The following is a 16,016-nucleotide window of genomic DNA, read 5'->3' on the forward strand; positions in this document are numbered from 1 at the left end:
ACTTCCTTGTATTTCAAAATAAAGCACATCCTGTGAGCACTTTCCATAAGAATACTAAATTATTATTATTATTTATCATTATTATTATTTAGATCCACATACTTTCACATAAACAGCATGCTTCAGAATATGTGAAACCAAATCATCTGAACCAAAATAAACACTTTTCCATCTCTTGGCACTGGTTGGCCTTTTCCATACAAAAACATTGTCAATATCATAAAACCACAACAGACCAAAGATATAGATACACATACACATCGACTGAGGGGAAAATGTTTTATTTTGTACAGCTTTACAGACCCCACAGGTCTGTGTAGCTGTACTATAGTCTTCATGGTTTGTACACTGGATTCATATCAGCAGAAATGGGTTAAAGATCCGCTAACATATCATACATCTATACAGCAGGCAGATGTGGAGTGGGAACCACTCAAATAAAGAAGGTGCATCCCTAAAATTTCAACAGTGGTGTGTTTGTATCTTCTCCTTTTTGGGTGTGGAGGTCAGCTGAAATAGAACTGGAATAAACTTAAATCAGCATCAATAAAGATGTAAAATGATTAATGTGTCATTTTTAGCATTGTCTTTGTAAAAGATGCTTTTTAAAATTCCTGCCCTATTCCCTTGTGCCGTGTAGAAGGTGGAAACAAACCCTCTTCTTCCTCTTCTTTAGTTACTTCCTGCCCACTCGCCTGCTCTCACTGTAGGTCATGTTTAAGTCTGTTTATATTAGCCCTGAAGCCCACAGGTTCTCCTTCAGGAAGCTGATTGTAACAGACAGTGACACTGTGTAGCATTAGTGTGTTTACATTACACACACTGGGAAACCCCACATATGTTCAGCACTGACCTCGTTGTGTAATGGCACAGAGGAAAGGATGAGACGTGATCGTGTGACCTGGTTATGGTTGGCACTGACTGTCTCAAGCATGTGGATTACATATAGGGAAGTCACAATATAAAAATCTTCATGGTTTTTTTTCCCTTGAAAATTGCAAAAGAAATCACCAAACAACAATTTTTCATTGCAAACTAAAATCATTTTCGGTTTTCATTAAAAGTTATTGTGGGATCAAATAAACAGCTCTTATTTTATTTGGTCCATCTGAAACTGCAGTTTTTCATCCTTCAGACCAGCTGATGGTTCATAAAAACCTGAACAGCCTCACAGACCATCTCACACAGTCCTGAATGATCAGCCTCCAGCACATTTTAAACACCTCATAGTATCTTTTTAACCTAATAGAGCACTTTGCTCTCAGACAGGCTGACTTGTAAATGGTTCTTATATAGCATTTTTCTACTCGACCACTCAAAGTGCTTTGTACAACATGCCTCATTCACCCATTGACACAAGCACTTTTGTCTATGTTTTTTCTGTGTAAGTGCTTCCTATCATGAGCTGTTCTACTTCCAGAGCTGCAGCCACTTCGATGTGGTTCTTAGACTTTCTAAAAGTAGACTGGGATGAGTGGAACCAACTCCCAGTTTGTGTAGCCTGTGTACTTCAAGGATTAGCCTTAAAACATCCAGTATTGATTAAAGCTTATTTTGAGGGCTGGATCAGGTGACCCTGATCATCCCTTAGTTATGCTGCTTTGGTTCAGGCTGCTATGGGACAAACCCTGATGCATCTCCACTCCCTGTTTTCACCTTTTGTCTTCTCTCTGTTGGAGTTTGTTTTGTCCAGTTTGTTGTTCGTGGTCTCTCCATGCTCCATTTCTCTCTCGTCTTTCTTTCATCGCCCTGACAGTCGAAGCAGATGACTGCCCCTCCCTGAGCCTGGACTTCTCTTCCTGTTAAAAAAAGGTTTTTTCCTTCATTTCACTGCCAAGTAGAGGATTGTTCAATCATTGGAGTTCTCCTTATAATAGTTAAGTAATAGTTTTAATTAAAATTTGAAACCCTGTCCCCTCAAACCGGACTCATACAGGACACAGAGATCTGTGTTCAACCATGTAACTTCCTGAAACCAGTGAAGCAGATGAAGTAACCACGACCATATAAAACTATAAAACTGTTCCACTCCAGTCTAAAAGGAGGAGGTAATGTTGAAGACTACAAAAAAAGAGTCTCCACATACAGCAAAGGACAATCAACAGTGCATGAATGTGTGCTGCTGTCAGTTGTGATTTAGTGCTTTGCAGATGAGATCACTGAGTCGTATCCACAAACTCTGTAAAAGATTGATGCTTTTCCACCGTCTCCATCTCGATGTTTTCACGTCAGACATCAGAGCGCAGGTGAGAGACTCACAGAGACTTTTTTTCACCCTAATATCCAAAGTGAAACCAGCGATCGAGACTGTAAACTGATCAGGAAAGTATTCAGAGTTCACAGATTGATGATGACAACTGATGGTTGTTCTTAGATTTCTATTCAGTCACACTTTGCTTTGAAACCAAACAAATCGCCCTTTGTACATCATTAGTTTCATGGTGACTTCAGTGTAGAGGCCACATTAGTTTTATTATATACAGTCTATGGCAGGGGTGGGCAATTCCAGGCCCCGAGGGCCGGTGTCCCTGCAGGTTTTAGATGTGTCCTTGAACCAACACAGCTGATTTAAATGGCTAAATTAGCTCCTCAACATGTCCTGAAGTTCTCCAGAGGCCTGGTAACAAACTAATCATGTGATTCAGGTGTGTTGACCCAAGGTGAGATCTAAAACCTGCAGGACACCGGCCCCCGGGGCCTGGAATTGCCCACCCCTGGTCATAACTGTGGAGAAGATGTAGGCAGTCTTACCAAATTCATCAACAAATGTAAAAAAAAAAAAAAATGAGCCAGACTGGCTGAAATTAAATGCACTCAACCAATCAAAAATGGTCAGCCATGCAAGCCCCACCCCGACAGTCCACTTTTGTCCAGTTTCCCGAGTGTGTGTGTGTGAGAGAGAGTGTGTGTAGTTTAGCTCATTAGCTTGTCATATTAGCTCTGCAGGGAGCCTCGGACTGATGAATGGGGATTTAATCTGCTTTGTAATGAGAATGGGGGCAATCACTGTGAGAGCAGAATAACAGAACACACACACTAACGCTATGAGTCATATTCCTGCGTTTTATAGTCTTATGCAACGCTGTTCTGAGGGCTAATGGACTGTTACTGATGACTGATAGGCACCAGCAGGATGACATTAGGTCCAAACGAGCTGCAGAGTGTTTCCTCTGAAGGTCGAGCTGAAGTGCGGGCGGGACCGGAGTAAAAATGACCGCCTGCTTGTTATCGTTGTTGTCTGTGGGCTCTAAATCATCCACTCTGCCTGCTGCTTGGCAGGGACACAGTATTGGTTTGGCTGACCCTGACTCATTTACAGATCTGTGATCAGAATCAGTCTGCCCTTATAGAGAAATAGTGTCCTGCAAAGTGAATGTGTGTTAAACTGTGTGGAGAATCCTGAACATGTCCACAACATGATTCAAAACTAAAATGTAAAAGTTTTAAAGAGCCGTTTAGAGTCTGTATCTAAGGATAAAACAGAAACACCACAAGAAATCATTCTTTTAAAACATGTCCACTCATTTAAATGCCAGCAGCGCACTTCAAAAACGCTGAGTTAAGGGCATGTTTACCACTGAGTTGCATCACCTCTTCTTTTAACAAGACCCTGCAAGTGTTTGCCTTTTAAAACTACAGCAATTGGTCTCCCGAGTTCCCAGATTTTTTATTCCTGTTGCTCGATTTCAGCTGCTGGGTGACAGGTCCGGACGACAGGCGGACCAGTTTAACAGCTGTGCTGTTGGAAAATGTGGAATACGTGTCAGTGTGGAATAAGCAAGTCCTTTCCTGAAAAAGATGTTGTCTGGATGGCAGCACATGTTTCTCCAAAAGCGCAGCATTAATGAGGCCTCCACAGATGTACAAGCTACCCCTGTGCATGTGTGCCGACGCCCCCTCATTCTGTCATACAGGCTTAAGATCGAGTCCCACCTCTCTTTATTCCACAGCTGTTGTGATTGGTCAGACTGGAGTCAGAAGGCGACGGTGTTGCTGGATTTGGATCTTTGCACAGACGAGTTCAAACTTTGTGTAGATGCAGTGATGAGTTCACTGACAGTGGTTTTTAGGAGTGTTTCTGAGTCCATGCAGTGATTTCCAGCACAGAATCAGGTGTGTTTGAGTTCTGCCCGAGGGCCTGAACATCAGTTACTTCTCTGGATCTTTGATGATCACAGATGATGAAATTATTTGAACATGCTGTCTGTCACAGAGAGGTGAACTCCTCCACATCGTCCCGTCTGATAGTCTCAGTCTCTTTTTTGTCATTTTACTAATCAACACCATCAGAGTTGGCATGCTCTTTTATTTTTTTAGCTCTGCACAACTTTTCCAGTCTCTTGTTGCCTCGTCCCAAAAATCATTGCATTCTGTTTTTATTTACACCTCTCACAGCGTCTCACTCTCACTTTTTTGCAGGCTGGGCTCTATGAGTCTGAGTTTCATTCATGAGTTGTTTATCAACCTCTCAGTGGAAGCTGTGGCTTTAGAAGAGATCCATGAAGTGACAAAGCCACTCTGGATAATAATCTTGTCATCTCGACTTGTTTGGAGCCATAATGTCCCAATCTTCACTATTGTGTCATTCGCAGCTTTATCTCAGCACAAGGCAATTTTAAAAGAAGTTTACTAAGTAGCAGCTCCGCTTTGAGTCAATAAATAACCATCAGTCAGTTAGATAAACATTATTATAGGTGTGAGCCTGAAATAACTTTTCCAGATCATTAACCAAACTGTCTCTGTGGGACTCTGTGAGGAGCGAGAATAGTCAAGCAGTGAAAATCAGCTTCTAAAGCCAGAAATAAAAACTTATTTTCTTTTCATATCCTGCAGATCGAGTTCCAAACGTACGCGGGGCAATTACAGCATATTTAAAGTCCTTTTCACACCGTGTGAAGTTGATTGTTGCCGCGGCCTATCTGAGCGCCGAGCGGTGTAATTATTTCTTGCTGTGTGGGCTCACTTAAAGGTGAAATCCACCTTCAGATATCATTACACGTCATCACGGTTTTGTTGCTTTCATGAGACCGTAGCTGAATTATGTCGTTAATTAGTTCGTGAACCACATCGTGATCGCAGCCATCTGCGGATCCTCATCCGTCTTTTCACCCAGAGGAAACCGAACCACTGCTCTTCTTAAAGCCTTACTACATAATGAAAGAAAGTTATACACTGTGTCTGAGTTTGGATACTTCTGTTAGTACACTTCCACGCAGTACTGTTTGTACTCTCTTTTTGAGAGGCAAAGTGTGGAGGTATTGGAAATGACTGTTGAAATAAGTTCTAAGTTGTGACTCCCTTGTGTCGGTTTTCTGAATGGATTTTTGCATAAGGTCTGTTGTTGAAACTTTCTTTCAGGCTGCTGATAAAGCTCATGAGGCTCAGCAGGTGAATCTCACGCTGTAAGGCTTTTGCAGAGGCCTGAGTTTGAATCTGCGCCCAGGCAGTTTACTGCAAGTCTTTCTCCCACCTCTCCTCTCTTGTATAACTAAATAAAGCCTTAAAGCACAAACTTAAGATATTTTTCATGTTTTGTTTTTCAATGTAAAACACAGAAGTAACATTTTAAAGCTAAGTGGGGATAACTTGTCCCACAGAATAGCTGCTGTTTTTTGCAGACATTTCCAACTTGTCGGGTGTCTGACCAAATAAAACTGAAGTCTAAACTAATGTAATCCTCCTGCTGGCTGAAAATAGTTTAGTGGTTTCTGTGTTTCTTCGGTATGTCAGCGATTGATCCTGAGAAGTGTAGCTCCAGTGTTTCATGTTCATCCTTTTGACCGTTATTTGTGCACCACCTGCGTACTTGCTGTGCTCGTCATGTAGCCGCACTTGTCAGTGTGAACACACTTGTGCACTGAAAATAGCAAGTGTAAGCGTGGAAGTACTCGACTGGAGATGCCGAGCTGGTGTTTGTCTTTGTGCAACAGTGTGACAGACGTGGACGAGCTAAATATTGCAGCACATCAAATATAGATAGAGTCCTGTCACTCAAACTGCCACATTGCTGAGAGACGCTTTCATATGATGACTGTCCCTTTGATATGAAGTGTCTCGTTCCCTCTGCTTCTCCTGCAGGTGAAGTATAAGAAGGACTTTGAGGAGAGCAAAGGTCGAGGGTTCAGCATCGTGTCCGACACTCCGGAGATGCAAAGACTCAGAAGGACTCAGGAGCAGATCAGCAACGTATGAACAAACACTGATACACACTAAGCTACTGTTTGTCGCTCTGTATATGAGAGTGTGTGTGTGTATGTGTGAGGATGCACTCTGGTCGGTGAGCACAGTCTCTTACACGCACACACACAAACACACAAAATGTCTACATCATCAAGCCCCGCAGCGTTTTGACGTCAGCTGTTTGAAGAGGAGCATCTTCTACAACCATTAGTGTAAGTGAGCACGACTTCCTATTTACTGAATGTAGGCAAAGTAGGTTACATTATGAATGTTTCTGAAAGGCAACAGAAGAAGAAGAAGAAAGGTTTCTGGGAGAGAACAGAGGCAAAGGGGAGCGTGAAAGGCCAGAGTGCACCACTGCAGGTCCACAGAGTGTAGATAAAGAGGAGAACAATCTAAATGACTGAGTAATAACACACGAGTAATCAGACAAGCTAGAAAACAGGGAAGACAGAGTTACTGCTAGAAGTTTGTGGATGTTTGAATGTTGAAGAATAAATTGAATGAAGTTTGAATTTATTACCAATAAAGATTAAAAACTATTGTGTTTTACACTAAATGAATGATTTCAGACCTGCAGTCCAGAAAGTAGTTTGTCAGTAATGCAGAAGTTACTACTGTTGGGATGTTCAGTCATTTAAAATCAAAATTTAATGAACTTTATTGTTTGTGATTGTTTTCTTTTTGTGGTGTGTGTGAGAGTGTGTGTGTGTTTGTGCACACAGCTGCTCTACAGATGTGTCCTGATGACCAGACGACGCTCAGTGGATGATGCTGAGGTCTGTTTGTTCTCCTTCTTGTAGTCGTTTTCTCTCTCTCTTGTTTTTTTACACCAGTCTGATTGTTTTACTTTTGTATTTCTGCATTTATAAAACATGTAAAACCAGCAGTCTTAGAGAAATTTTAAAAATTGGTCATGAAGTTAGGATCATGCAGTTCTGCCCCTAAAAAGCAAAAATCATCGTGCACTGCTGCATCTTTGCTAAAGTTTACTTTTGCCAATCCTGCTGGATCTCCTCCACCGATTCAAAATATTCAAAACCATTCAAACAATTAAAATATAAGCTTATAATAGTTACACTGTGACACACGTAATAAAGTATAAAAACATGTGCTCTGACTTGACATCTCTCTTTATCAGTTCAAATATATGTTAGCATATCAATTATATATATTCTCTGAAGATTGGTGACTGTTTGCCTTCATGTTTTTCTAGAGATTTTCTTGAGTTTTGTCGTTAGTGGGGTAGTGAAGTGCACTTGTTCTGCTTTTGTAGATCACTGGGAAAAGTCAGTGTGGAGTTTGGTTTCATGTAAGTGGAGCAAACCAGGAATTGGGAACATGTGGAAAAGGGATTACTCTCTACTTTCTATTTGCAGAGCTGACCTTTGTGATTTTGGTTTATATATTATTAGATCTTGGATGGTTTGTATGGTCGATTTATTGGAACTCCATTGTATTTTTTCCATGTTTTATCCTGGAAATCTGAGGTTGTGGGATTACGGAATTACTGAATCCTTTGTGGAGTCTGATTCTGTCTTTTGGGTCCATCGTTTTGTGCAGATTTGCTCTGTTTGAAACACCCGAATGGAAAACCTCTCACTAAAAACAAAAAACAATCATTTGAAATGTAACATATAGAACCATTTGCATTTATAGCTTATGGATAGACCCAAATTTACTCTATGCAGGCTGCCAGTGACCTGCTAGGTGTTAAGAGGTTAAACAGCATTTAGTAAAAACTGACATTTGTGCAGAATTATATTATTCTGGGTTTTTTATTTCCAGCCTGCGATCTTCGGCTCTGCCTCTGTTTACCTGACCGAGTGATCGCGTTATTCCGCTCCGTTAGCACAAACTCTCCCTCCTCACTTGCTCTGCTTTAATTAGGACACACACATTGGTCTCTCGCTCAATTGGTGTGACCTTTAACAGCCCACACTTTTTATTTTATTACTCAGCTCTTTTCAAGGTTGACTTGGCGAAAGAAAGATGAGGGGGATAAGTGTGAGGAAGAGGAGGTGGACGAAGACAGAGAGAAGCACTTCCATTTGATTTGAGTCGAATATGATCAGCAGCTCGTGTTTTATTAGGAAAAATGTTTCATGCTAACCATTCGTACACGCTGATGGGTGTCGTAGTTTGTCATCTGTCCTTGAGTCTCATTGCTATGCTGTAGGAATCCAGATGATGTTAATGATGTAGCTGTGGTGATTAAAATGAGAACTTTCTTATGTCTATCGTATGGCTGAGGTTTGAAATTCTTTCTCAGCTTCCCTCAGTTTTTATTACCCGCTCTGATACTGCTGTCACCTAACGAAGAGTAATTGTCATTGAAGGCGGCGCGAGCGTCTGTTTTGGAATTCATTCATTCCCTGATGGAGATCCTGTCACTCCTGCAGTTCTGACGAGCTATAACTTTATGACCCTGCCTTTGGTCCACCCTGTAGCTTAAGTACAGCTCCCCCCTGTGGGATCGGGCACCAGCGCGTTAGCAGGAAATCATCACATCTAAAAGTGGTGAGTTGGACCTGCTGCGTATCACTTGCTTCATCACACCCCTCCAACACCCTGCCACCAGCTGACAGCCTCTAATCACCACCTGGCCATTTTTAGAGAAGCTCCAATAAGTTTGTCACACAGGTCTTCACACCTCCCACATCCAGCATGTTCCACTCAGGGTTCACTTCTTCAGCCCCGACTGTCACCCCTTGGCTTCAGGTTTCACCTCATTTTCAGTCTGAGACCTGTGTTAAATTAATAAGTGACTTTAACATGTAAGAAACCATCAGGTTTGACTTGATGACTTGCTTTCCTGATTTTATTAAAGTAAATATGCTGCATTTCATATAGCGGTGAAATAATGACTGACAACAGGGCCAATGCTGGTGGTGATAAAGATGGAGGCTTGGATGGAGCCCTTAGTGACTCAAGTGAGGCGGAGATGGGGAGGAGGGGGGTCGCATGAATGAGAGTCTGAAATGAAGGAAGTGAGATTTAGTGCGCACAGAGCGGAGGCTGACTGGGTAAAAGAAGATGATTAGACTAAAGTAGTGAGTGTGACAGTACTCTGCACTGACATACGTGGGAGAGTGGAAGTGATGTAACGAACAGATTAACCTCGACCCTGCTGTCCTCCATGCCGTTATTATGTTCAACATAACAGGTAATATTAATAATCTGCAGCTATTTATACAGAAGGATAGAAAAAGCCTGACTATTGCTCAGTTTAAGCTCTAAAACCGTGCTGTAAAGCAGGTGCAGTGGTGTTAAGATGAGTCAGTTTATTTTATAAGTGTGTTAAAAACTCTAAATGTCAAAATCAGAACTCAGTTTGGTTTAAAAGCCAAAGAATGAAAATAGTTTTTTAAAGGATTTAAAAATGTTTATTAATTGTGACGTCCATCCCAACATTTAGGAAAAACTGCTGTGCAGTTTCACCTCTGTGGTGTATCAGCTCAGCAGATCTCTGTAGTGTAGTGGGAACAAAAAAACACCTATAAAGTCTGAAATCATTGGAAACTGTCAGACGCCACCAGGGTGACATCTGACCTTGCTTGTGTGTCCCAGCAGAGTTCGGTGCAGCTTCAAAAAAACTGAGCAACAGCAGACTGGCACCTGAATGAAGACCATTACAATAGTACAATGGGAGAGCTGGGACGAAATCAAGGCATGCTGAATGAGAGCTTCCCCTCCATCGGTGCCTTAATGTGCACGAAAGTCATCTTTTAAACACTGAAAGTGTTGTCAGCGATCACTCCCAGGTTCTTTGCAAACAGCAGATCCTTAAAGAGTCGAGGTCAGAGCATCCAGAAATAACACAGCTGGTTTTCTGTTTGTTTAAATTAAGAAAGAGCGATGTGATCCACACATCACAGTGCAGGCTCATTAGAAGGAAAAAAATCATCTGCAAAAAGTTGCAGACGAGACGCGCTTCAGCTTCAAAGTGCTGGTATGGCATAGTTTCTGCTGTCAGTAACAGCAGCAGGATTTGAGTTTATCTGTAGTGAAGTACAGTATTCCATTAAAAAATAAACTGTTGAAAACCTGAAGAGAAATGTGTTATTTCTGCTGAGCTGTGGCTGGCAGCAGTGCTGGTTCGCATCAGGACGAGATCACAGGGACTTCTCCCAGGAACAGCTTTGTGTTTCAGAATTCATTAACAAGATCTGAGGAAAGACACAAAGAGAGAGAGAGGGAGCTCCTGGTCAGTGAGGAGGCTTTCTTTTCTTTCTTTTTTTTTTACCACCTATAAAAACTCCCAATTTAGCTTCAAGAAGAGAGCAAAGCAGCTCTTTCCCAGAGAGTCGTGTTTGCTGTGATTCTGGGTGAGGCTGTGATGGCTGCAGGCCCAAAGCCAGCCAGGACTCAGCTGTTTCTCAGGCCACTGAACCACTGATGTGTTTAAAGACCTGATTTACTGTTTGACCCCTGATGGGTTTGGATCTCTGTGAGTGCTGGTAAGCACAGGAATATCAAGTAGAAGGATAAATATTATGAGTATTAATGAGAAAGTGCCCCAAGACGATGGTATCACCAGTTATAAAAGCATGCTGGTCTGTAACAGAAGTCAGCAGTGCATCTTCTTGCCAACATTATTCAGTTGTCATGGTAACTGATGCATTTGTATATATTTCTTTTTTTTACATTTACAATTAAAGAACAGCATTTTACTGTGGGAGTAAAATGCTGTTCTTGGAACAAACACGTCCGTGGAACTGACCCTGATTTCTAACGAAATCCAATAGTAAAGTTTTGCAGTTGTATTTTCTTCACAGTGAACACAATAAAAACTTAAAATATAATTTTTTTTAATGTGATTGGGCAAAATAAATAAATAACAAATTGTTTTTTGTGTAAATGGAAACCTCCAAAGCTGAAAACAGAAGCTGAAGTGCTGCAGTACCTCTAGTGGCCACAAGAGGCTGGCTTCATCAGCGAGTCCTCATAGACATTTTATGTTAAAATCTTCAACTTTGCAGCAGAAATAAACTTGTTTGCAGCCTGCTTCAAAAAAGATTTTGGTTTCTGTTGATACTTTCCAACATCATAACTACAGTAAGGTGCGTGAATTCTGTTACAGCTCAATGATTTGGAGACTGTTATGAGTTTAAAATTAGGGATGCAACTGCACTGACTGACAGCTCCCAGTGTGTTTTTGCCCTCACCTCTGCCAATTTTGTATTGCACCGGCTTCTCAGCTGTCTTTGTCTTACTGTTTTTAATGCATTTATATATGGAAATCAATTGTATGACTTAGAGCAAATCTCTTAATAAGTGGATGATAATCAATGGTGGCATCAATTAGCAGATATGTGTGTCTTTGGCTTCCTAACCAGGCTTGCTCATGTTAGCAGAAAGCTTATTTCCTCACCTTCTCGTGTAAATTTGGTCACTTTTGTCTTTAAAATCGTGGTGGAGGTGTGGTCCCTGGCACAGCTGCAGGGGAGGGGTGGTGCAGTGAGCTCAAGGGCCAGTCCCAGGGAGGTTAGAGGGACAGGTGGACATGATCTAACTAATGAGGGTTCCCCCTGTTTATAGTGAGGTCGGAGACCAGAGACAACAGAGTGCGAGACAGCTGGAAAGCTGGTGGACGCTTGTGCCGAACCCGGGAAACAGTGTTTATGTGCAAAGTCATTAAAACAATAAAGCAAGGGGAAGTGTGTCGGGTCACGGTCCTTTTACAAAAATCCTAACATGCAGCAGCCAGTTTACACTAACCGCTGTAAAAGCCTCAGAAAGCAGCGAGCACAAGCAGTGGGTGAGGTGTTTGTGGCTACAGTCACCTGTCATATAGTTTACAGGCTGAGCTGGGTTTTGCTCGTTGTGGAGCCTTCCAGTTTTGAGCCGTGCACATTCCAGTCCAGAGATGTTTTTACTAGTTTGGGATGTAACAGGTACTGGAAAAATCTTTTTTAATTAATTAACTTTTTTTAATATGTCAGCTCACAGTTTGTAAGATTTGTTGTCTAACCAGGACAATGTACATTTCCAAAGTGCCCAAAACAGTTGATTATTGAAGCTTATTTTTTTCATATAATCAACAACAATAGCATTATCTACAATAAGAATCATTTATCCACATTTTATTCTTTTTTGCTTGATATGCGTATTTTCTTAATTCAGAGTCAGTTTGCTGTTATATGTGGATGATTTGGTGTTAATGGTGATAAATGAACCCTTTGTTGTTGTGTTGAGCTGTGATTAGTCTTTGTGCAGTCTGGTAGCAGATGGTCACTCGGCGCCTACGCGGTCGGATCTGCTGCGGTCGGTCTTTATAAGGTCGACGTCCTGTTTACATGGACAACCATCTGACACCCATATCCCAGAGCCAGATCACCTGCAGTCTGCGGCTTCATATTGGAAAATCATTCATACCAAACGATGCTGGAATATTTGAAGGAAATGGTTGTTGCACGGTTTAATTCTGCACCTGTGTACGCTTTGAGTACAAAAAAAACATAAACAGATATTTAAATTCATCAGTGTGTAATATCAGATAATAGTTCAGTAATATGTTTTAGGGTGTAAGTGATTGTTTTATTTTGAAAAGAGTTCCAGCATTAAAACTTCAAATGTAAATATAATATATAACAGTCAACACCAAACTTAATCCTGTGACGACCCAGAAATCTTCTGTGGACCATCCAGAACTTTAATCACAACTCTGAACATCACCTAAACACCAAAAATAAACTATTTTTTTTTTTATATTTTCACTGATTCATTCTGAACAGCTGCTTGATGGAGTTGATCAAAAATATGGCAGAAAATTGAGAATAATATGCTTTGTTTTTTTTTTAATTTCATACCTTTAATTAATTTTCTTTATTTCCAAATATATTAATCTATGAGCCTAATTTCTTAATTACTTTCCAGCAGTTTAGCATTGCAGTGAGCCAAAGCCTGTTTAACAGGTGTAGACGGATACACCCTGGACAGGTCAAAGGTCTACTGAAGCACCAGATCTGAATATTTAAAGACATTAAGTTGTTTGACATTAAATACCAGGTGAGGCGGGAACACCTGGGCTCTCCCTTCTGGTGGTAATTTATCATAAATGACTTCTTGTTGTCCAGCTGTTCACTTCTGTGGCCACGTGGGTCTTATTTAAATGTTCCAGCAGAGTTTGGTGTTAGCCGCAGTCCACGCTTTGGGAATCAGTGATATATAACATTATTATATTTTCACTATCGTGGATTTATATTGATTTTTTTCATGTATGACTTGAATGTCATAAATAATCAAGCGATTTATAAACTGATGGTGTAGCTACTCTCAGATCTTTTTGGTCTTTCCTGACCCTGCATGGGTTTATTTTTTGTTTGCAGACAGAAAGCTGCACATCTGCTCAGCAGAAAAATAAAAAACCTCAGCTGGAGATGAGATGTTGAGGATGTTTGATCTTTTCAGCAGCAACGCCGTTGGATCTTTATCTCAGGGCACCAAAGGCTAAGCTAAATGAAGCAATGAACTTGGACTTACACTCTTCAATAAAACATTAAACATAAATGGTAATAATAATAATAACTTTAACATATATAGAAATTTTAAAATCAATATGTCAACGCTATGCTCATATTAATCAGTTAATGCCGGGACCAAGGCATCTGATTAATATTTGTCTGTTTGTAAGTGGTGAATTCCTTCCAGCATACGACACCTTCATCCCTGAACACACACAGACCACAGTCACACAGTCACACAGCTCCGGTGCCCCTGTCTTTGTTTCTGGGCAGCACACACTGTACCCAGAGCTGGCACCGTGGCTGAGATGAGGGGCATGGTGGTGATAAGATTCTGAGTAGTGGGCTAAATGTAGAAGCTAAAAATGATAAGAGGCACTCGATCAACATGAGTCAGAGAAGACATTCAGCCATCGCAGGAGACTAGACGAGGCAGTGCAGACGCTCACAGGTTTTACTGAATATATAGAGAAACGAGAGGCGAACACGACATTACAGAAACTGAGTGTCGAAGAAGCTCAAAGTTTGACAGCAAAGAAAGTTTAAAGGACCTGGAGTGGAGGAGTGAAGTCCTAGGAAAAAAGTGACAAAACTGAGTGATCACTACATCGGAGAAGGTTAATAAGAGGCAGTGAGTAAAACCTGAAAGACCAACATACGCAGAGGAAGCCAAGAGCACAACATGGAAAATCAGCCACAGGTTGAAGGTGAGAGAAAAACGAGCGAGCCGAATGTGAGGTGAAGGTCTGAGGACGTAAAGTTGGAGATCTTTGGTGTCAAAATGAAAGTAACAGCACACAGTAACCTGCAGCATTAGGAGATGACTTATAATGTAATGTAACTGTGACTGTAATCTTATTCTGAAAAGCCAAAATTCAACCTGTTGTCCAGTGAGCACAAAAGACGACCTTGATCACAGGGTGAGGATGACTTTGAGGAAGCTGTTAGCACCAGATCAAGGGCGACTGTAACATGGAGGACTGTGACAGGAGGCTGCGATCAGCCTCTGAGCAGGCTCGTCTTTGCTGGCCGGCTGTTATCAGCTGGGAAGACTGACCCAGCACAGCTCTGATGTGTCTTACTGGCTATAAAAGCAAACCCATATGAACTGCTCGGTGTGTTTCTTCCACTCCACCTGGAATCAGACCAGTTGTGATGGTTGTATTTTGGCTAGTTTTTGTTTATTAAATTATCTTTTATTTAAATAAACTTCTTGTGTGAACTCTCTGCCTGTCATCTACATGATGAATAAAATCCGATTAAATACTTTTGCTTTACTTACTTTCTAATCTTTGGGTACAGGCTCCATTGACTGCTGAGTTATATCTAGTGTTTTTCAGCAGAGTTATTATTTATTTCTGTCCCAGTGGTAACTATTACTGTTATTACAGTTTTATGTTACACAGAAGTTGTCGTGGTTTCAGGGTTTTGTGTTGTGTTTGAGCTTAAATTTCTGTTTGGTTGTTATCGTCGTCGCAGTGCTTGAAGTTTTTGGATTATTATTAGTTTTGGATTCTTTTTGTTTTGAGGGTGATTTTAGTGATGTCAAGGTTTATTTTTTGACTTATTATTTAAGTCTTGGTTCCTGAGGGAGCAGGTGGATGAAAGCCTAGAGAAGTGGAGATATACACTGGAAATAAAAGGAATGAAAGTCAGTAGAAGCAAGACAGAATATGTGTGGAAATGAAAGGGAGGCATGGAGCTGAGGTATTGAAGAACAGAGTGCAGGCAGGGCTGAGCGGTTGGAGATGAGTTGAGATGAGTATCAGCGTGTTTTGTGACAGAAGGATCGCAGCAAGAGTAAAAGGGAAGGTTTACAAGGTGATGTGTGGTTTGGAGACAGTGGCATTAATAAAAAGGCAGGAGGCTGAGCTGAAGATGTTAAGTAACCAGAATGGACAAGATCAGAGACGAGTAGAAATGTCAGATGGACAACTCAGGTCGAACGGTTTGGAGACAACGTCCAAGGACAAAGCTGAGATGTTTGGACATGTGCAGAGGAAGGATGGTGGACATACTGAGCAAAGCATGTTTGGATGGAGCTGCCAGGCAGGAGTGAAAGAGGAGGACCTCAGAAGGAGGAGACTGATGGATGTACTGTTGGAAGACGTGCAGAGGGTGGTGGACAGATCACTGTGGTGGCTCCTAAAGGGAGCAGCCAAAAGAAGAAGACGATGGAGTTGTTGAGATGTTTGACTTACTCTGATGTTTTAGACTTTCACTGTCTGAATACTTGGTTTTTATTCAGTGTGAGTTTGAATTTATTATTTCTACTTGGTTTTAGTGTCAGTCTCTCTTGTGTGTCACTTAGTGTTATTCCCCACCTTTGGTATCATGTTTGTGTTTCTTTTGTACCTTTTGTCCCTTTGT

At 41.2% G+C, this 16,016-nt stretch overlaps 1 protein-coding gene across 1 annotated transcript in view; it reads left to right on the forward strand.

Annotated features, from left to right (window-relative positions):
• Window positions 1–6,207, forward strand: part of LOC134634989 (LIM zinc-binding domain-containing Nebulette) — a 47,090-nt gene extending 40,883 nt beyond the window's left edge. The window contains exon 4 of the mRNA XM_063484509.1: window positions 6,079–6,207. Coding sequence (XP_063340579.1) covers window positions 6,079–6,192 — 114 coding nt within the window. The 3' untranslated portion in view covers window positions 6,193–6,207. The remainder of the gene's footprint in view (window positions 1–6,078) is intronic.
• Window positions 6,208–16,016: the final 9,809 nt, after the last annotated feature.

The sequence above is a fragment of the Pelmatolapia mariae genome, linkage group LG9, assembly GCF_036321145.2.
Source record: "Pelmatolapia mariae isolate MD_Pm_ZW linkage group LG9, Pm_UMD_F_2, whole genome shotgun sequence".
Taxonomy (NCBI): Eukaryota; Metazoa; Chordata; class Actinopteri; order Cichliformes; family Cichlidae; genus Pelmatolapia; species Pelmatolapia mariae.